We start from the raw sequence: 23,239 nt of genomic DNA on the forward strand, positions 1-23,239 counted from the left end.
TCATAGGAGTCCCAGACGATGAAGATAGAGAAAAAGGGGCAGAAAGTTTATTTGAGCAAATTATAGTTGAAAACTTTTCCTAATCTGGGGAAGCAAACAGACATTGAAATCCAAGAAGCACAGAGAACTTCCATTAAATTCAACAATAGGTGGCCATCACCAAGACATATCACAGTAAAATTCACAAAATACACAGACAAGGAAAGAATCCTGAAAGCAGCAAGGGGGAAAAAAGTTCTTAACCTACAAGGGAAGACAGATCAGGTTCACAGCAGATCTGTCCATAGAAACTTGGCATGCCAGAAGAGAGTGGCAGGATATATTCAACATGCTGAGTGGGAAAAACTCGTAACCAATAAATTTTACATCATTCAGAATAGAAGGACAGATAAGAGTTTTTCAGACAAACAAAAACTAAAAGAATTAATGACCACTAAACCAGCCCTGCAAGAGAAGATATTAAACAGGACTCTTCAAGTGGGGGGGAGTAAAAGACTAAAGCATCAAAGACTAGAAAGGAACAGAGAGCATCCCCAAAAGCACCAATTTTACAGGTAACACAATGGCACTAAATTTGTATCTATCAATAATCACTGATTGTAAAGGGACTAAGTGCTCCAAATGAAAGACACAGTGTATTTCAGAATGGATAAAAAGAACATGACTCATCTAAAACATTCACTACTGCTTCTTGTGAGAAAGGGACTGAAACAAGGCAAGACTAGAGGCAAGACAACCTATTAGCAGACAGCAAAAATACCACAAATGAGAAATTAGACAACCTGAACTAAGGAAGAATAATGATTTAAATATTAAAAATGACAGGATTCAGTAGCCCTCTGGAGGTAGAATGATGGTACTCTCTCACTGACAACAAAGTTTAGTGGTAGGACTAAAATGGAACGACTAAAACAGAGAAAGAGGGCAAGTTTGAATGGGGGAGAAAATTAAATTATAATCTTAATGTTATATATGCTGTTTGTAGTATGCATTGGAACTTGGGTCTGGAGCTCACCAGGAGGTTGTCAACTGGAGCTAGAGATTTGGGAATCATCAGACAATAGGTGAGTAGAAGTCATTGGAAAGAAAATAAAACTGAGAAGGGGCAGGAACTAAGGAACAACTCCAAGAATGGTGAGAGGAAGAGATGAATGAAAAGGAGCATTGAAAATGAGTGAAAAATAGATAGGAGGAGAACCAGAATACAATGGTATCATCAAAGTCGAGAAAAGAATATTTCATGACTTAACTGAATGTCTTAATAGAATGATGAACATTACAGAATTTGTCTACTAAACACAACAAAATGAAGGAAGTCATTTATGCTGCCCAGAAATACCACTCATATATAATTACTTCTCATTTTAAACCATGTGTGTGTGTGTGTGTGTATATATATATATATATATATTTTTTTTTTTTTTGCTTAAAAAGAAGTAATATATTTAAGGAAAATAACAGCTACTATAAGCATAATCTTAGCTTTTCAATGTAGCAAAGTACTAGTTTGGGTTTCAGTCATTTTATCTACCTTGATTATCATCATTTTTCAAGTATTTCAAATGGCAGTTTAAAGTCACAGCTTATGCTTAAGTTCTCACATTTACTCATTTATCTAACAAATATTTACTAAATGCTTACCATGTGCAATCAGTGGTTTTTAGGGACTTGGAAGAAAACAAGCTATCACTCACATAAGATGTACATTGGTTCCACAGGTTGTTACTTTCTAAGGTTGCAAAAGAGAACAAAGCCTTCAAATCCAATTATCAATATTTTAAAAGGAAAAGGAAATTGGACATCTACTCTCTCAGCCAATATGCTTTTTAAAAGCCCCAAACCAGAACCCTAACTACCAAACCACCTGAAGGTGAACAAAGGAAGATCATTACTTCCTTGAAATGCCTGTGCAAGCAGACTGTGCACCACGGCACAGACTATAAACTTTATAGTGCTACTGCATGATAAGAAAAAGGGGTGGGGGACCATGGTGCTGCAAAGGCTGCTCAATAATGAAAAACTGACCATAAAAAATACAAGAGTTTAGTATGGAAGATATGTTAGCCTAGAGTTCTTTAAAAAGTGAATTTTTCTTTAGAATCAACAATGAAAATTATATTCCTTATTTCCTATTCCAAATGTCTGTGAACTGAAGTTTCTTTTTCGGGGGGAGGGGCAGGGGAAAGAGGGAGAGAGAATCTTAAGCAGGCTCTAAGCCCAGCATGCAGCCAGACACAGGGCTCGATTTCTTGACCCTGAGATCACAAACTGAACAGCAAGCAAGAGTCATATGCCCAGCTGACTAAGCCACTCAGGCACCCCTGTGAACTGAAGCTTCTGAAATCTTGGAGAGGTGCCACATCTACCTCATTATACTATTTGAGAACATGAAGTCATCAGTTTTGTTATTTATATTCAATTCATCATTTTAAAAAATCTTAAACTTCATACTTCATTAAATTAAAACATTTTAAATAGATAACATGTGTAAATCTTTGCCTGTATTTGACTTAATTTCATCAAGATAAAATCTTTAAAAAACAGGGATAGTTCAAAGAATGGTTCAAAGGGTACTGACATAACTGAGACAACCCCTTGACTCTATAATGATATCATTAAAATATGAGTAAACCAATTTTCTTCAGTGAGTAATACATGAAGACTTAATGAGAAATTTTAAAAATGAGACAATTCAGTATTTAGTAAGTACCATCTCTATGCAATGGCATTTGTGCTGGGTTCTGTAAAAGTAATCCAAGAAATCTATAGTCTTCTGGGAAGATAATTTACTGGCTGGCTTGCAGGTACCATTCTTAGAGTAAGTGATAAAACAAGAAGACAAACGGGATTCAGATGTCTGCAGAAATTCCTTTCCCATAAATATTTTAGAGTTAAGGTAATACAAAATGCTCCAAGTTTCTTTTATGACAAGGTATAATATATGTAAAATAATAAAATCCTAAGGGTAAAATCATGTAAAAAAGATACAATCTAAAGATGGTATCAGACATTTTAATGTTTTCCTAAAATTACCATGAATAATTTCTGTAAAGATACACTATTCCATTGCCTCCATAAAGCTCTTTGCACATATCCATACAAATATCAAATCTTCTCAGTCTTCTCTTTTATGATCTGAGTTTCTAACTACACATGCTCTGACTCTCTTCAAAAAGTCTAGTCTACAACAAAAATCAATTTGTGATGTGTTTTGCATAATAAGCTCAACTCCATTTTCTCTTTGATGAGTGAAGAACCCAAATAGTTTAATAAGACTTTCTTTGTCTTGATCAACAGAACTCAGAAAAGATTCTAAGTTCATCTAACAACTAATAAGGTAGTTAAAGCTGTTCCCTTGGGTATACTTCATGGCAATTGTGGTTAATAAACTGCCTACATCCTCCAAGAACATTATATAGAAATGATCACAATATGAGATATAAAGATTTAAACCAAAGCAATAACTTTCTTGAATTTCAAAACAGAAAATACACCATTTACCAGAAAATAAGACAATTGGATATTTAACATATCCATTATATGAACATTTACAGCATATTATGTAGCAAGTAGGCACTAGGGATATATGTAAAATGATTCAAGTTCTTGAGGAGCTGATAGCTTAGAGAAGGAGATATTAAAAGAAAACCTACCATTATGACAATGAGACAAGTGTCAAAACAGAACTACAGATGAGTTATTATGGGAAAGGGGAAAAAACGCCCATTTAAGTGAAAGTTTTTCAGGAGAAGGTAACAAGGTAAGAGTACCACACCAGGAGTTATTAAGTAAATAATGGAGAAATGGCAAACATTAAAACATGCTCAAAACTCTCCAATCTTTAAAAAACAAAACTCCTTTGACTATAACCACATATAGCTTGTGCTCTTTCCCCACATTAATTCTTGACAGTTCTCTCTGCCATTTTCTTATTGCCCTCCCATTTCTCATCTCACTATAATCTGCTTCTGATTCTCCAACTACACAAAAGCAACTTCCTTACTATGATTCCTCATTACTGTATATAACTAGGAGTCCTCAGGAGAATTTACAGCTAACACATCTTTAGGGGTCCAAATCCTTTTGAAAACCTGGTTATGGGCTATGGAACTTCTCGGGAAAAAAACTGCATATATACATATAAAAATCTCCTATATAGGGGATCCCTGGGTGGCTCAATGGTTTAGCGCCTGCCTTTGGCCCAGGGCACGATCCTGGAGTCCCGGGATCAAGTGCCATGTCGGGCTCCTGGCATGGAGCCTGCTTCTCCCTCCTCCTGTGTCTCTGCCTCACTTTCTCTCTCTCTCTATCATAAATAAATAAATAGGGATCCCTGGGTGGCGCAGCGGTTTGGCGCCTGCCTTTGGCACAGGGCGCGATCCTGGAGACCCGGGATCGAATCCCACATCGGGCTCCCGGTGCATGGAGCCTGCTTCTCCCTCTGCCTGTGTCTCTGCCTCTCTCTCTCTCTCTCTCTGTGTGTGACTATCATAAATAAATTAAAAAAAAAATAAATAAAATAAATAAATAAATAAATAAATAAAATGTGTGTGTGTGTGTGTGTATATATATATATATAAAATAAATAAATCTTTAAAAAATCTCCTATATCATTTTAGGAGATTCATGGATTCCTACTAATGAACCCTTAAATCACAAATCAAAAAAGCTTTGGTCTGAAAAAGCTATCAAATCACATGGGATGATTGGGATCATATGATCAGAACATAAGCCAACACAAACCAAACACAGTATTTAAACAGTTATTATTCTACACTGGGAATAAAAGACATCAACTTTATTAAAATCTATGCTTTCAAGGTCGCCTTGGTGGCTCAGTCAGCTAAGCGTTTGCCTTCAGCTCACATTATCAGATCCTAGGATCGAGCTCCATGTCAGGCTCTCAATCTCTTTCTAATAAAGAAATTACTTAAATCTTTAAAAAAAAATCCTATGAATTCATAACAATACTAAAAAACAAAAAACAATCATCTTTGGAGGATGCTAAAAAAAAAAAAAGCACTCAATAGGGGTGTCTTGCTGACTGTCAGTAAAGCATGCAACTCTTGACCTCAGGGTTGTGAATTCCACATTGGGTGTAGAGATTACTTAAAAATAAGATCTTTAAAGAACAAAAACAATCTGGGAACCATGAACAGCCTCTATGTTACAAAAAGAGAGATACCTGGAAATTGTCTTGTGATGAAAAATATGTTACATCATCCATGAAGTATTTTTGCAAAAATAAAAAGAAATAAGAAACTGAATCTAGGTGCTTAAATCTACCTGCCAGTTTGTAGGGAACACATGGGAATAGAACCTATTATTAAAGGATGCCGTGAGGATGCAATTAAAGTACAGACAAAAGATCCAGATTCTTCAATGAATAAAATATAAGGGGAGGGGGGGAAACCCATAGAGTTAAAAGAGAAATAACTACCAAATTCAACGTGTAGATTTTGTTTGGATCCCAAATCAAATAAACCAACTGTAAGAAACCATTTCTAAAACTTACAGAAATATGAACACTGACTTGGTATCTAATGATATTAAGGCAAAATTACCCATTTAAAAGTGGGCTTATAGTATTGTGATTATGTTTATTGAACAAATCTTTATCTTTTAGAGATACATACTAAAGACTACATAGATGAAATGATAGGATGTCTAGGAGTTGCTTCAAAATAACCCAGGTAAGAGGGAGGATTGAATAGGAGGGGGTATAAATAAGATTGGCCATGAGTTGATAATTGGTGGGTACATGGAGGTTCATTAAACTCTGCTCTGTATTGTTATATATGGTTGAGTTATTCTAAAATAAACAGTATATTTTTACACAGCCTTGGTTTGTAACAAAGCAAGACTGAAATACTTCTTTCTTAAAGTGAATGGGAAATAATAAACAACCTTCTATCTCTGGATGCTGGATGCTGGATGCAGAAGATGGTGTATAATCACTAGTACTAGATGTCCCACTGAATCCTGGAGTCTCTAAACTGTAAGGCATGATTAAACAGAATTATGATACTCCTCAATAACTATCATGGGAATGAACAACATGATCGAAATCTGAGTAACTGACCCTTCCTAAAAAAAGATAATAGTTTTATGTTTTAAATCCCAGGGGTTCAAAAAGAAGGAAAACTTTAGCCAAAGATATGTAAGGTAAGTTTTGTGTGGAACTTTCAAGAGGATAAAGTTCTTCCCTCAACTTTCCATACTGCTGCCTTATTAAACAAAACCCTGATGATAGCAACTGCTGCAACTTTCTTAAAATAACAAAGATGAGAGTCACATCATACAACTGGAGTGTTGTGAAGTTGAAAGACCTGAGCTACCTTCAGACTTCCTTCTACATGAAAAAATAAAAATAAACCCGTCTTAGTTAAGCTACTGTGTCATGTGGGGTTTCTCCTCTGTTACATACAGCCAAACCTGATCCTAAGTTATAAAGGAACTAAGCATGAATACCTGAAAATAGCAACATAAGTTACTTTTAAGCTTATTTTTTAGAGGCCAATGGTATAATGGGTATAATAATGGATAAAAGGACATGAAAAGAGATAAAAGGAAAATAAGCACATGTCTTTAATATATTAACTCAAGCTTCTGAAGAGACAACTGGTGTAAAAAAAGTCTTTTAACCTGAACACGGTGCTAAACACTACAAAGCTAAAGGTAAGTTTCTGCATCACCTATTTTCAGATAAAATTGTGGGATCATTTAACATTCTAGTACATACAAACAGTAATATTTCCTCACTTTCCTTTCTTCTAATAACAACCAGTAACTAAAGAGGTACATGAATACATATTATTATATAAAAAACACAAATACAATAAAGATCACTGCTTGTTAACCCTATGTCAACAGGGAGTACAAAAGAAAAGTTACATTAACTCTACCTCTCCTACTCTACAACTCCCCATCTTTAAAAAAAAAAAAAACTATCTGAAAAAAATTCAAGTAACTTACTATTATGAGGCTCCAAACTTCCTAGCAATTAAATAAAAGTCTCTATCTGGTTATACATAAAATTCAAATAAAGGTCTCTATTTAGTTCTCAATGAGTGACAAACTAAAAGAAATTAACAAAGAATGGCAAATTTTTTTCTGGCCCTAAATTCTAAGAGGAATTTATGACTACAATGACAGTGAGCAACATATCTAATATCTTTGAAGCTGTTTTATAAAAACAGTGCGGATAATCAACCTTGAATTATTATGAAGTTTTAAAAAATATATTTTTAAAAGCAATTCTAACTAAAGTTAATGACTAAATACTTAGCTCTCTGGTTCTCCAAAAGTCAAGTCCATGTTTTATTCATCTTTGCATCTCCATGCTATGCAAAGAAGTACAGCAACCTGGCACATTAGCAGGTACTCATTAAAATCTTTTTGTTTCTTTTTTAATATTTTATTTATTATTCATGAGAGACAGAGAGAGAGAGAGAGAGAGAGGCAGAGACCTACATAGAGGGAGAAGCAGGTTCCATGCAGGGAGCCTGATGTGGGACTCGATCCCAGGACTCCAGGATCACGCTCTGAGCTGAAGGCAGACGCTTAACTGCTGAGCTACCCAGGCATCCCTCATTAAATATTTCTTGAACTAAATCAGGTAATGACTTTTACAACTAAATACTAAACAAACATCTATTGATTAAATTTGTCCACCAAACACTTCTTTAACGATATTATTTTAAGATACAGTTACATAGATGTTTTCCTGAATCTATTCTATTCATCTAGCTATTATTAAGTAGATCAATTTTCTTGACTCAAATTTTGGTAAACAAATTTAGAATATGTTTCCACTGAATGTAATTTACCATGTTCAATTAATTCAATGTATTACATCCTCTTTTGGCATTAATTTCACTTTCTATTGAGGGCTAGTGCTAACAATTGTCATCTCATGATAAGGGAAATGCACCAGTTACAGCTCTCAGACACTAATACAGTAGGTCCTTTACAATTAACTGAACTATTTTCAATTTAGATAAACATTAATTATAGAAATCAGTTTATTTCTATATATCAAGTTTCCTTCATTTTAGCTTTTCAAAGGTTTATGTAGTAATTATGCACATACATAAAATGTATATTTAAATATAGTATCTTTAAAAAATAAAAAACCTATTTTGAAAAAATTTTTAAATTTTTAATTTTTTTTTAAAGATTTTATTTACTCATTTGAGACAGAGTGATACAGACAGAGAGAGAGAGAGCAGGAGCAGGAGGAGAGGGAGAGGCAGAGGGAGAGGGACAAGCAGGCTCCTATGGAGCCAGGAGCCAAACATGGGGCTCGATCCTAGGAGCTGAAGATCATGACCTGTGCCAAAGGTAGATGCTTAACCATTTGAGCCACCCAGGCATCCTTATTTTGAAGACTTTATAAAACAAAATAAAATTGTTTACATTTCAAAATGTAGTATTACTAGTATAATTACAAGAGCACAGTCAGGGCAAATCAACCTAACTCCAAAGCAACTATTTCCCTAAAATAAAAAAACTAACCAAAGTAACACAAAAAACCTAGACAGCTTATAACTAATTTTGAAGAGATGAAATTCAATAAGGCTATTTAACAAGTATATTTTGTAAAGTCTGTAAAATAAATAATGAAATTCATATAGACAGCCAAACCTCAAAAAAGTAACATTCAAAAATAACTGAAATTTGGCAGTTTCTCAAGAAGTTAAACAGAATGGCCATGACTCAGCAAACCCACTTTTGGCTATGTACAGGTATTCAAACAAAAAGTGTACACAAATATAACAGTAGCACTACTCATAAGAGCCAAGTGGTAAAAACAATTGAAATGTCTATCAAATGATGACTGGATAAACAAAATGTGGCATAGCCCTACAATGAAATATTACTGAGCCATGAAGAGAAATGAAGTACAACACATACTACAACATGGATGAACCCTGAAAATATTCAGTGAAGGCAGCTGGACACAAAATGCCACATATTATATAATTTTATTAATATGGAATATCTAGTACAGGCAAATCCATAGAGAAAGCAAGCAGATTAGTGGTTTCCTAAGGGGTGGGGAAGAAGGAAATAGGAGTGATTTCTTAATGGATACAAAGTTTCCTCTGGGCTGATGAAAATGTTCTGGATTTAGATAACGGTGATGGTTGTACAACATAGTGAATGTACTGCATTTATACACTTTAAAATTGTCAGAAAGGTGAATTTTATGAATTTAAAAAAACTATTTACTTGAGAGAGAGATAAAGAGCACGTACAAGCTGGGGGACGGGCAGAGGGAGGAGAGAGAATCTGCAGCAGACTCAATGCTGTGTGTGGAGCCCAATGCAGGGCTCAATCCCAGGACCCTGAGATCATAATCTGAGCCAAAATTAAGAGTCGATAACCAACTGAGCCACCCAGGCACCCTGTGAACTTTATGTTTCATAAATTTTATCTTTAAAAACAATCCAAAATTACTGGATGGATTTAGCAAATATACTCAGAACATTTCATTCTAAAACAACAGAATAATATTCAAGTGCATATGGGACATTCTCCAAAATCGATCACATATTAGGCCACAAAACAAGGCTCAACAAATTCAAAAAGATCAAAGTCATAGCATGCATCTTTTCTGATACAATGCTATGAAATTACATGTCAACCACAAGAAAAAACCTGGAAAGACCACAAACACATGGAGGTTATATAACATGCTACTAAACAATGAATGCATCAACCAGGAAATAAAAGAAGAAATTAAAAAGAACATGGACACAAATGAAAATGAAAACATAATGGTTCAAAAACTATGGACACCACAAAGTGTTTCTACAAGGGAAGTTTATAACAATATAGGCCTATCTCAAGAGGCAAGAAAAACATCTCAAATAAACAATCTAACCTTACACCTAAAGAAGCTACAAAAAGAATAAACAAAACCTAAAACCAGCACAAGGGAAAAAAAAAGAAAACCCAGCACAAGGAAAGAAACAATAAAGATTAAACAGAAATAAATGAAACTAAAAAAAAAAAAAAATCCAATAGAACAGATCAATAAAAACTGGGACTGGATCACTGGAAAAAAAAAAAAATTGGTAAAATTGATTAACCTCTAGCCAAACTTTATCAAGAAAAAAAGCGAAAGGACTCAACTAAATAAAATCACTAGTGAACCAATATTACAGAAGTACAATTTTAAGAGAATACTATGAAAAGCTATATGCCAAAAAACTGGACAACCTAAAAGAAATGGATAAATTCGTAGAAATATATAACCTACAAAAACTGAAACAGGAAGAAACAAATTTTGAACAGACTGATTACCAGCAAAGAAACTGAATCAGTTATCAAAAAACTCACAACAAACAAGGACCACATGGCTTTCAAATTCATTCAATGAGGCCACCATTACCCTGATACCAAAACCAGATAAAGATACCACCACAAAAAAATAAATAAATAAATAAAAATAAAAATAAATAAAAATAAAAAACCACACCAAAAACTCCCACAGGCTAATATCTCTGATGAATATAGATACAAAAATCCTCAACAAAACATCAGCAAACCAAACCCAACAATGCATTAAAAAATCATTCACCACAATCAAGTGGTATCTATTCATGATAAAAACCCTCAACAACATAGGTTCAAAGGGAACATAATAAAGGCCCTCAATGAAAAACCCACAGCTAATATCATCCTCAATGGGGAAAAACTGAGAGCCTTTCCTGTAAGGTCAGAAACAAGACAAAGATGTCCACCTTCACCACTTGTATTCAACATAGTACTAGGGCCTCAGCAATCAGACAACAAAAAGAAATAAAAGGCATTCAAACCAGTAAGGAAGAAGTACAACTTTCACTATTTGCAGATGACATTATATATAGAAAACCTGAAAGATTTCACCAAAGAACTTCTAGAATTGATAAATGAATTCAGTAAAGTCTGAGAATACAAAATCAGTGTTCAGAAATCTGTGGAATTTTTTTGTGGCATCTCTATATATCAATAATGAAGCAGCAGAAAGATAATTTTAAAAAATAATCCCATTTATAACTGCACCAAAAATAGTAAGATACCTAGGAATAACTCTAACCAAAGAAGTGAAAGACCTGTACTCTGAAAATGTAAACACTAATCAAAGAAATTGAAGATGACACAAAGAAATGGAAAGATAGTCCACGCTTATGGATTTGAAGAATAAATATTGTTAAATATCCATACTACAGAAGGCAATCTACACATTTAATGCATCTCTATCAAAATGCCAACAGCATTTGTATGGAACTACAAAAGATCCCAAATAGTCAAAGCAATCTTGAAAAGGAAAAGCAAAGGTGGAAGCATCACAATTCCAGATTTCAGGTTATATTACAAAGCTATAGTTATTCAAACAGTATGATACTGGCACAAAAACAGACACTTAGATCAACAGAACAAAATAGAAAACCCAGAAATGAACCCACAATTATATGATCAGTTAATCTTTGACAAAGCAGGAGAGAATATTTAATGGAAAAAAGACAGCCTCTTCAACAAATGGTATTGGGAAAATTGGACAGCAACATGCAAAAGAATGAAACTGGACTACTTTCTTACACTATACACAAAAATAAATTCAAAATGGATTAAACTCCTAAATGTGAGACCTGAAACCATAAAAATTCTAGAAGAGAACACAGGCAGTAACTTCTTTGACATCAGCCAAAGCAATTTCTTTCTACACATGTCTCCTGAGGCAAGGGAAACAAAAGCAAAAATAAACTATTTGGACTTCATCAATATAAACCTCCTGCACAGCAAAGGAAACAATCAATTAAACTGAAAGACAACCTATAGAACAGGAGAAGCTATTGCAAAGGACATACCTGAATAAAGGGTCCAAATCCAAAATCTATAAAGAATTTATACAACTCAACACCCAAAAGGCAAATAATCCAATTAAAAAAGACATGAATTGACATTTTCCCGAAGAAGACATCCAGATGGCCAACAAACACATGAAAAGACGCTTAACATTACTCAATATCAGGGAAATGCAAATCAAAACTATAATGAGATGTTACCTCACACCTGCCAGAATGGCTAATATCAAAAACACATGAAACAAGTGTTAGAATGAATCTGGAGAAAAAGGAACCTTCTTGGACTGTTGGTGGGAATGAAAACTGGTGCAGCCACTGTGGAAAACAGTATGGAGCTTCCTCCAAAAGTTAAAAATAGAACTATCCTATGATCCAGCAATCGCACTACTGGATACTTATCCAAAGATTACAAAATTCTAATTCAAAGGGATACATGCACCCCTATATTTATAACAGCATTATTTACAATAGCCAAGATACAGAATCAGACCAAGTATCCATCGATTGATGAACAGATAAAGATGTGATATATATGTGTGTGTATACATATATGTGCATATATATGTATATATGTATATATGTATACATATAAAAAGAATGAAATTTTGCCATCCATAATGACATAGATGGAGCTAGAGAGTATTATGCTCAGTCAAAGGAAGACAAATATCACATGATTTCATTCATGTGTAAAACTGAAGAAACAAAACAAATAAGCAAAGGGAACAAACAGAGAGAGAGAGAGGCAAACCAAGAAACAGACTCTTAACTATAGAGAACAACACACTGATGGCTACCAGAGGGGAGGTGGGTGGGTTATGGATGAAATAGATGATGGGGATTAAGGAGCGCATTTGCCTTGATGAACACTAGAGGTGATTAAAATAAAAACTTAAAAAAAATCCAAAATTCACAGTTCAAGTATAAAATATTATGCTTGTTTATTAATGACATTTAACTCCTCAGAAAATATAATACTTTGCATAAAATATCAATTTGTTTATGTTAGATAAATGATCACTTCATACCCTTAGGTAAAAAATTTTATCAAAGATCAAGTTGAAGTACATGCAAAAGATATCATCTCCAGTAATAAGGCCTTTATACATTTACAGATGTTCTTTCAAGTAACTCTTAACAACACAAAAACAAAACTTTTCACCAAAAGAGAATGATTAAATTTTTTTTAGATTTTATTTATTTATTTGACAGAGAGAGAGCACAAGAAAGGGAAAGAGCAGGAAGAGGAGCAGGCTCTCTACTGAGCAGGCAGCCTGATGTGGGGCTTGATCCCAGGACGGTGGGCTCATGACCTGAGCCAAAGGCAGATGCTTAACTGACTGAGCCACCCAGGCATCCCAGAGAATAGTTAATTATTTAACAGAATATTTTAAATGTCTTTAAATGAAAACTACAGACTATGGAACAATAATTAAAACACTGCAAATGTATCATTAATGCTATTATTATCATAGTATTTAGGCTGTTAATATCAAAATAGTATATTAACTCTAAAAATGATGGGATATCACATTTTGAATAACTCTATGATTACTACTATATAAAATATTTATACATATAAGGTTGAGGCATTAAGGCTCACAGTTTGCTCTTTTTTTTTTTCATATTTTGTATTATCACTTTAAATTTTTTTTAAATGAGGGTTTTCAGAGTGATTTCCCCTTTACCTTATTATTGACTAAACAGCTGAAAAGAACAGACCCATAAATGAAAAAAAGTCCTTTATTTCATTGTCATCTTTTAGATATATGATTATTATTTACTACTTAATAAAAATAATAATAAAAGCATTGACTTCAAAACATTTCCAACAGACTAAATATTTGTCCCCACAATTTTTAGAGTATTATGTATACTATATAATCTAAGAATCGGAATTATAAAGACATACCTTTGCGTAAGGGTTGTGGCATCATTAAGATCTGGATAAGCAAGAGGGATGTAACATCATGATAAAGAATTGGGACCTCAGGCTGTTGTTCTTCATTTCCCTGCCTAAAAGAAAAACACATAATCACTTTAGATGATATTATATATCTTTTCTAATTCATTTCATATTTCACATATATGTCTATGGAACAGAAATCAAACTTTTATAAACAATTGAGAAATCTCAAAAGAAAAAGGGCCATATTTTTTGCTTAAAAATATAATCTTTTGTATTCATATATTCTCTTGATTCTGCCGAATATGAATAAATTACATGGAGAATTTATTAGATCTTCTTAAGTAAACAAGTGGGATACATTAACTTGATTATGAGTCTTTCTGATCTCTTGATTGATTACAGGAATCAAATGAAGGATTAACTGGAATTTAGAGGATTAGTTTCACTATAAATGGAGTAGATATAGGATACTTGCTATCACAGACTTTGCACTACAGAATAAATGTTCACATTATTAAAAAAAGAACAGGTATAATTCACAAACAAGTTATATTGAAAAGGTATGATTTATATTTTTTGTTATTTCAATTTTATGACTATCATAAAAATTTTTTTAAAATCTTTAACATTTTCAAAGTTTCAAAAAAAGATAATGATAGCCAAAGCAGAACTTAAAACACTATAAAAGACAAAGTAGTAAACTTTAGGAATGTGTAGTACTATGAGAAACAGAATATATTCTAAAGCAGATCTCATTCTAGATTTATAAGAATTTTTAAAACCGTGTAGAAGGACACATTTTTTGATCACAGGTTTAATTTTTATTATAAGAAAACACAATCAAATCTTAATTGTCTTAATTAGACAATTCTAGAATTGTCTAAATTTTGAAAGTATAATTCAGTCTAGATTTAGGATGAACAAAAGTTGTTCAACTCTTTTACTAGGCTCCATCATTCAACAAATATTGATTATTTACAATATCTTCTTCTATCAAACTGCTGCAGGCACTGGACACAATGGTGAATAAATGAATGCCTGCTGCTCTGAAGATTGTAATTGCCAGAGGAAGTCAGTTCTTTAAGTGTCTCCATTCTCTATAAATATCCCTTTAATTTACTTGTCTCCCTCTCCAAAGCTAACTTTCCATTAATGCTATGAAACCTACTATTTGTCTCTCCTGTCTCTCTTTTATACCAGCCCAAAGTTCCTTTTTTAAAAAAATGAGGGGTGTCATCATTTGTTCACCTATTATTTAAATTCACTCCCTCCCCCCACCCCCCGAATGGTTTCCACATGGCCAACAATGATCTCCTAATTACAAAATCTAGTAGACATTTTTCAATCCTTATTTCATTGACCTTTAATTCTGCATACAGTTGAACACTTTTGTCTGGAAACTTCTCTTGGCTTTTGTGAAACACTCTCTCAGGTTCCCTGGGAGATCAGTAATCTCTGATTACTCTAGATTTTTCTTTTCTTTTTTCTTTTCTTTCTTTCTTTCTTTCTTTCTTTCTTTCTTTCTTTCTTTCTTTCTTTCTTTCTTTCTTTCTTTCTTTCTTTCTTTCTTTCCTTCCTTCCTTCCTTCCTTCCTTCCTTCCTTCCTTCCTTCCTTCTTTCTTTCTTTCTTTCTTTTTTTTTTTTTTTAGATTTTATTTATTCATTCATGAGAAACACAGAAACCCAGGCAGAGGGAGAAGCAGGCTCCCTGTAGGGAGCCCGATGTGGATTCGAGCCCAAGGCAGACAGACTATCAACTGAGCCACCCAGGTGTCCCTGATTATGCTAGTATTTTGGACAAGTTTGACTAACCTAGAAATGGCGATATTTCCCAAGGCTCAATTCCCACTCTCTTTTAACATAAAGGACTCTTTTTGAAAGACCTCCTAATCCATGACTCCAATCTCCAACTATACACTGATGACTCCCAAGTCTGTATCTTTGGCTAGGACTATCTGAATATTTACTCTCTCCACTTGTACATCTAATGGGCAGCTCGACCTCAGCATGCTTGAAACTGAATTCATGATCATTCTATTCAATTCCACACAAACAAACCCCCCTACCCATAACCAACCTACTCTCCCTTCTATGTTCTTAGTCTTGATGTGGCTTATTTATTATATCCTCTAGCATTTAGCACAATGTCTGAATATAATATACACACAATAAAAATATAATAAATAAATAAGGTAGGATCTTGGGGATATCCTGAACCTATCTTCTCTAACTCACTCCATATTTAATTGTCAGTAAGTCCTAACAACTATCTTTATTCCTGTCATCTCTATGGCCACTTCCTTCTCACTATTCAATCTCCCCCAATTATATGTTCTCCCAATTCATCCTCTATATTGTTAAGTGCCCTGAAAAAAAAAAAAAAAAAAACTTTCTACAGGAACTATCTCTTGTTTACCATCATTTCCCTGATGCCTAGATTAAAACAGTTAATAAAAACCAGCTGAATAAATAAAAAAATGAAAAATGAATGGATGGACGGATGTCAGATGGATGGACAAACAGGCGGCAAAAGAGACAAAAACTAGAGAGCTAAGGCTCCTGAGCATAGAGATAAAATGCACTGAGGGAAGAAACATAATAGTAAATTACAAACTTGATGAGATTAGGGCCTATAAATCCCACTATTTGTATTTCTGTGGTTTTATCACAGTTCCTTTAGTGAAATGAACAAAATGACTCAAAAGGAAATATGCAGAGGATAAAATCTGTTCCTAAAGAGGAAAATACACTGAAAAATCCTTGCTGTCCTATGGATAAAAAAGAAAGTGGTAAGAAACAAGTCTGTTAAAAGTTATTTAGAATAAAAATGATTTTGGATTATCAAACTGCTGCATTAAATCTAACAACTAACAAAAGACTCACACTCAGAATTCAAAGGAATTTTATATGCTAGGCCAATCTCAGTCCTATGCAAAGATACATTTTACTGGACAAAAATCAAAGAGGCTTGAGAACTTCTTCTGTCATGATCTAAAGACTAACAAATTACAGAGCTTTTAGGTACAGAAAATAAAAGTATCTCCAAATGAGTAAGTTAAATATAGTTTCTTAAAATAGGGATATTATAAGCAACTGGAAAGCTTAAAGGGCAAATATAAGTCTAGATTCTCATTTATTTTATTATGTTATGTGTCAATAATTTTTTTATAATAGAAGCAATCTTTCTCAAATTTAGAGGTTAGTTACCTTTTGTTATTATTACTTAATTGATTATTATTGCAGTGACCTTCAAATATTATTTAAAATCAGTCTAAATCTTCATATGCATAGAAAACTATACTTCAGATTACATCCTCTATCATATATACTTGATAAAAATTCAGCAATCTTTATATATTAAATTGAGAATGTATAATTAAGAGATGTTTCAAAACTACAATGATACAAAAATGAATTTAAAAAAACGAGAATGTTCTGGGGTACCTGGCTGGATCAGTTGGTAGAGCATGCGACTGCTGATCTCTGGGTCATGAGTTCAAGCCCTACATTGGGCTAAATAATTACTTTTTTAAAAATGGGGAATGTTCTTAATTGAGGAAACTGTCTACTACAAAGATACCTATTTTCCCAACATTAATTTATGAGTTTAAAATAATTCTAATCAAAATCACAAGTGAAGGGAAGGACTTAGAAAATGGTTCTAAAGATCATCTGGAAGAATATGCAGGTGAGAACAGTAAACAAAAATTGGGAAGTAGGGGATGGGATGGGACAGGACAGGGGCGAGGAGACAGAAGAAATGAGAAAAGCCTAATCTAACCAGAGACATACACATAACATAGCTCCTCAGTAAGTAAACCAGAATAGTTCTATCACAAATAAGCTTGTAGGTCAATAGACCAATGTAAAGTCCTTAATCAGGCCCATAATGTACAAACATTTAGTATATAATAAACGGGATGTAAAATTTCTAAAAAATTAGCTAGTTATTTGAAAATAAATTTTAAATCTTCACCCATTACTACTGATGAAAATAAATGCCAAGATTTTTTTTAAAAATCATCCCATAAGAAAATTCTACAAAGAATGTATCAATAGGTATTGCACACTCTAAGACAAGAAACACATTGCAATACAGGTTATAAAGGTAAACACTAGAACTTGGATAGGTGAGGCAGGTACTCTAAGTATGAAAGTAACCAGAAAAAATAAGAAATGTAAGGCATGATTGGTTTGGCTACATGAAATTTTAAAACCTTAGTATATCAAGAAAAGTAATACAAAATCAAAAGGCAAAACATATTTTGGAAAAAATGTTTCAACGTCTATGGAAATATAAGGTTTACTATTTTAAGCTGTAAAGAATCACTGAGATAATTTTTTAATTCTTTACTTAAATTCAACTTAACAGATTAGGGCCTATAACAGATTTTGTACTTTTTTTAAATTTTTATTTACTTATGATAGTCACAGAGAGAGAGAGAGAGAGAGGCAGAGACACAGGCAGAGGGAGAAGCAGGCTCCATTCACCGGGAGCCCGATGTGGGACTCGATCCCAGGTCTCCAGGATCGCGTCCTGGGCCAAAGGCAGGCGCCAAACCGCTGCACCACCCAGGGATCCCCAGATTTTGTATTTTTAGTTTCAGGTGTAGAATTTAGTGATTCATCAGTTGTATATAACACCCAGTGCTCAGTACATCAAGTGACCTCCTTAATGCCCATCACCTAATTACCTCTTCCCCCCACTCACTTCTCCTCCAACAACCCTGTTTGTTAGAGCTCAGCATCTCTTACTGTTTGTCTATTTTCATCTTATTTTATTTTTCCTTCCCTTCTCTACATTCATCTATTTTGTAACAGATAATTTTTAAAAAATAAGATGCCAACAGAAAAATGGACTGTAGTTCTCAACATATAATTCACAAAGAATGTATACAAATAGCTAATAAACGTGAAATATTTATACGAAGTTAACTCTACCAGAAATTAAACAAATTTCTATTACTTTGAGATCCCATTTTTTTAATCTATCAAACTAGCTCAAAATATGTTTTTAAAGTGATAATACCCAAGATTAACAGAAATGGAAACATCCCGACATTGCCAGTGAAAGTTTATATAGGTACAATCTTTCTAAAACACAGTGCTGTGATATGTTAACACAGTGCCTGACATGAAGTGAATATCAAATAAATGACTAAAAACATAAAATATTTATATACTTTCATGTTATTCTAGAGTTCTGAGATTATATCTGACATGTCAAAAATGGCTTAACACATCATCTGATGTTATGGTAGAAAAGAAGAAACAATTTAAAAGATTAACAATAGGAATGAATAAATAAACTAGGTATTTCAAAGAATTTTTAATGATGTGGGAATTTGGTTGTTATGTGTTAATTTTAAAAAGCAGATTCTAAAACAGCATGATTCAAATAATACGTTAAAATTCGTAATATATCTAAAGAAAAAAAGAAACTGGAAATAAATGTCTCCAATGTTACCAATGTTAGAAGAATTCCCAGAAAACAGGACTGATTTTCCCCCTCATATCTGATCTCATTTTTATATTTCATGAATTCATTAAATTGTAATAAACTATATATAACATATGGGTTATAAGATTTTAGATTCTTTCTTTTTTTTCTCACCATTTTTGCACATTCCAAACACTATAAAATAAATGTAATTTTTATAATCAGAAAAAAAATTACAAAAATAATAATAGCCTGGAGTTTGTAGCCTGCTAAGACAACAACAATCATTCTGAAGACACAGAAATGGATTTTTGCTGGCACACAGCAGGCACATAATCAGAATGAATGAGTGAATGAATGAATATACGGCATTGTAGAAAGAAAACCAAAAATTCTGAGTGTGGGGTTTAATGCCATCATTGTGATAGCTATCCTTTTAATGTTTAATATTTTAAAATACAAGCAAAATTTAAAATAATTGTTTCTATTTCTTAAAGTTTTAAAATAATCTTTAAAATCCAGATTATAGAAACTGTATATCACTATTAACTCTATGGATAAGAGGAAACAGGTGGGTTAGAGTTAATACCTTGATTTTCCATTTTTTTTTAAAAACCAAAGTAATTATCAACACAATGAGGTTAAAAGGAAATGAAAAAATAACTTTCAAGAGGATTATAGGGAAAAGTATATATGAGAAACCCGTATCATTAGACATAAAATTTTATGTTGGGAAAGTATTAAAAGTGAGAAAATAGAATATTAAAAAATCTTATAGCTAATAAACACAATGTCATATTATAACGAACTATAATATTATAAATTAATAGTTCATTCTACATTCTATTAAGGAACCATAAAATGAGAACAAATATAGGAGGGAAAAATCAACCAGATTTTCCAGAAATTGCTCAGATCTCTTACTACTAAGAAAGGAAACAAAGACTAATAGTTAAGAACTTAGGCCCTTGAATCAGAAAAATGCGGATTCAAATGCCAACTCTATTCCTTAACAGTTGTGTGCACCTAAAAACCATGTTAATTTCTTTCTTTCTTTCTTTTTTTTTTTTTAACAGGAGCCCAATGTGGAGCCTGAGTCATGAACTTGAGATTAAGACCTGAGTTGAGATCAAGAGTAGGATGCTGGGGATCCCTGGGTGGCTCAGCGGTTTAGCACCTGCCTTCGGCCCAGGGCGTGATCCTGGAGTCCTGGGATCAAGTCCCACATCAGGCTCCCTGCATGGAGCCTGCTTCTCCCCCTGCCTGTGTCTCTGCCTCTCTCTGTGTGTCTCTCATGAAAAAATAAATAAAATCTTAAAAAAAAAAAAAAGTGTCGGATGCTTAACCGACTGAGCCACACAGGCACCCCAATTAATTTTCTAAACCTCAGGTTCTTCATCTGTAAAACGTGGGATAACAATGGTACCTAGTATATACAATTATGGTGATGATTAAATGAGATTATATATATGCAAAACACCAAAAAGCTAGCATAAAATAATCACTGGATAAGTTTTCATAGCATTTACTAACTAACCTAGTGGGTATTAAATCTTAGAGGCTGATAAGAACACATCTGACAAAAAGTATTATTGAAAGCACAGTACCTATGTCTAGTCTTTAAAACTTTTAATTCATCAATACTACACTTAGGAAATCTTTGGATTGCCAAACATCTTTAGACTCAGAATTAGGTCTTCTGATACTTTACTTGCACACCATTACTGCCCTTGAGTATGCAGGTCTAGAAAAGAAAATTACTAGCGACTGTCAAGAAAAGTGACTTTCCTTAGCCATAAGATACAAAATACTCATAGCTTGCTAATTTTGTCTATAAACACAAAACATACACACAAAACATATTCATAACCTCAAAGTATCTCTCCAGAAAACATAGGTAATTACTAATTACAAAGGACAAAACAATAACTTTACAGTGGAAAAATCCAGCAGATACCACATTAACCAAGTGATCAGAGTTATTATCGTCAATAACAACACAAATCAACAGCATGTACCTCCTAATATGATACACTAAAAAGATTACTTCTGTGGTATTTCTGCCAAAAGTTCATAACCTGAATCTAACCATAAGAACTACTGAACAGAAAGGATTGAACAACAAATTGAAGGATTCTACAAAATAATTGGCCTGAACTCTTTAAAAAAAAAAAAAGTCAATGACCTGAAAGACAAAGAAAAAGTTGGGAACAATTTTAGATTAAAGGAAATTAAAGAGATATGACACCTGATTTTTCCCCCTCATATTTGATCTCATTTTTATAGTTTATGAATTCATTAAATTATAATAAACTCAAGCACAATCTTGAATTTTCTGTGCACTTCATTTACATTTCTAGGACATTTCTGAAACAATGGGCAAAATGTGAGTAGCTTCTGTATGAGATAGGGGTCAATATTAATTACTTCTCATAAAACTATCCAATTAACCCAGTATTATTTATTATAAAGTCTATGCTTCCCTTACTGTTCCTTGGTGCCATTTATGCTTGCTATAAATTCACTATCCAGCCATGTATGGGTCTGGTTTGTTTTAACAAGCAAATACAAATGAATTTTCTGAGCCCTACTTGGTTATACAAGTAGTGGCATAATGTACACATTTTTTTCTCCTGTATTTATCTCTTAACATTGTACTTTGATGCAGATCTTTCCACACCAGAAAACAGTGTTTTCTCACCTTTGTTTCCTTTCCTTTTTTTTTTTGATATATATATATATTTTTTAATATACTATTGTAGGGAAGGCAAAGCAATAGAACATCTGGTAGCTATATGGAAAAAAATAAAATTGGATCCATTTCTCATATCAGATATGATAAATTCCAAATAGAGATCTAAATGTAAAAACTGAAGTCATAGATGTATTAGAAGAATCGTACATCTGATAAGAGGTAAATATCCAAAATATACAAGGAATTCATACAACTCAATAGCAAAAAAAAACCAAGTCAATTAAAAAATGGGCAGAGGATCTGAACAGACATTTTCCCAAAGAAGACATAGATGACCCGCAGGTATTAAAAAGGTGTTCAGCATCACTAATCATCAGGGAAATGCAAATCAAAACCACAATGAGATATAACTTCACTACTGTTAACATGGCTATTATCAAAAAGAAAAACTAGGTATTGACAAGAATGTGGAGAAAAGGAACCTTTGTGCACTGTTGGTGGAAATGTAAACTAGTACAGCCATTATTATTATTATTTTTTTTTATGATAGTCACAGAGAGAGAGAGAGGCAGAGACATAGGCAGAGGGAGAAGCAGGCTCCATGCACCAGGAGCCCGATGTGGGATTCGATCCCGGGTCTCCAGGATCGCGCCCTGGGCCAAAGCAGGCGCCAAACCGCTGCGCCACCCAGGGATCCCTAGTACAGCCATTACAGCAAATAGTATGGAGGTTCCTCAAAAAGTTAAAAATACAACTACCAAATGATCCAGCAATTCCACTTCTGGATATTTATCAAAAGGAAATAAGACTAACTCAAAAAATAAAATATATGCACCCTCATGTTCACTACAGCATTATTTACAATCACCAAGACATGGAAACAATCTAAGTATCAATCAATGGATGAATGGATAATGAAAATATCACACACACACACGCAGAGGAATATTATTCAGCCATAAAAAGAAGGAAACCCTATCATTCTGACAATAAGGATGGACCCTGAGGGCATTATGCTAAGTGAAATAAATCAGACAAAGAAAGACGAATATCATATGACTTCACTTACATGTGGAATATTTTTTAAGAAATGAACTCACAGATACAAAGAACAAATTGGTGGTTGTCAAAGATGGTCGATGGTAAGTGAGCAAAATGGGTGAAGGTAGTCAAATAGTGAGCAAAATGGGTGAAGGTAGTCAAATAGTATCAACTTCCAGGTTAAAATAAATAAGTCATGGGGGTATAGTGTATGGCGTGGTGACTATAGTTAATAATAGTGTGTTGTAAATTTGGAAGTTGCTAAGAGAGGGACACCTGGGTGGCTCAGCGATTGAGTG

General features: G+C 33.5%; 1 protein-coding gene across 1 annotated transcript in view; it reads right to left on the minus strand.

Moving 5' to 3' along the window:
• The window catches only part of UBR3 (ubiquitin protein ligase E3 component n-recognin 3), a 227,572-nt gene that overhangs the window by 31,705 nt on the left and 172,628 nt on the right, over positions 1-23,239 (minus strand). Inside the window, exon 32 of the mRNA XM_072811042.1 lies at positions 13,768-13,871. Within this exon, the coding sequence (XP_072667143.1) occupies positions 13,768-13,871 (104 nt within the window). The remainder of the gene's footprint in view (positions 1-13,767; positions 13,872-23,239) is intronic.

Source organism: Canis lupus, chromosome 34 (assembly GCF_048164855.1).
Source record: "Canis lupus baileyi chromosome 34, mCanLup2.hap1, whole genome shotgun sequence".
NCBI lineage: Eukaryota > Metazoa > Chordata > Mammalia > Carnivora > Canidae > Canis > Canis lupus.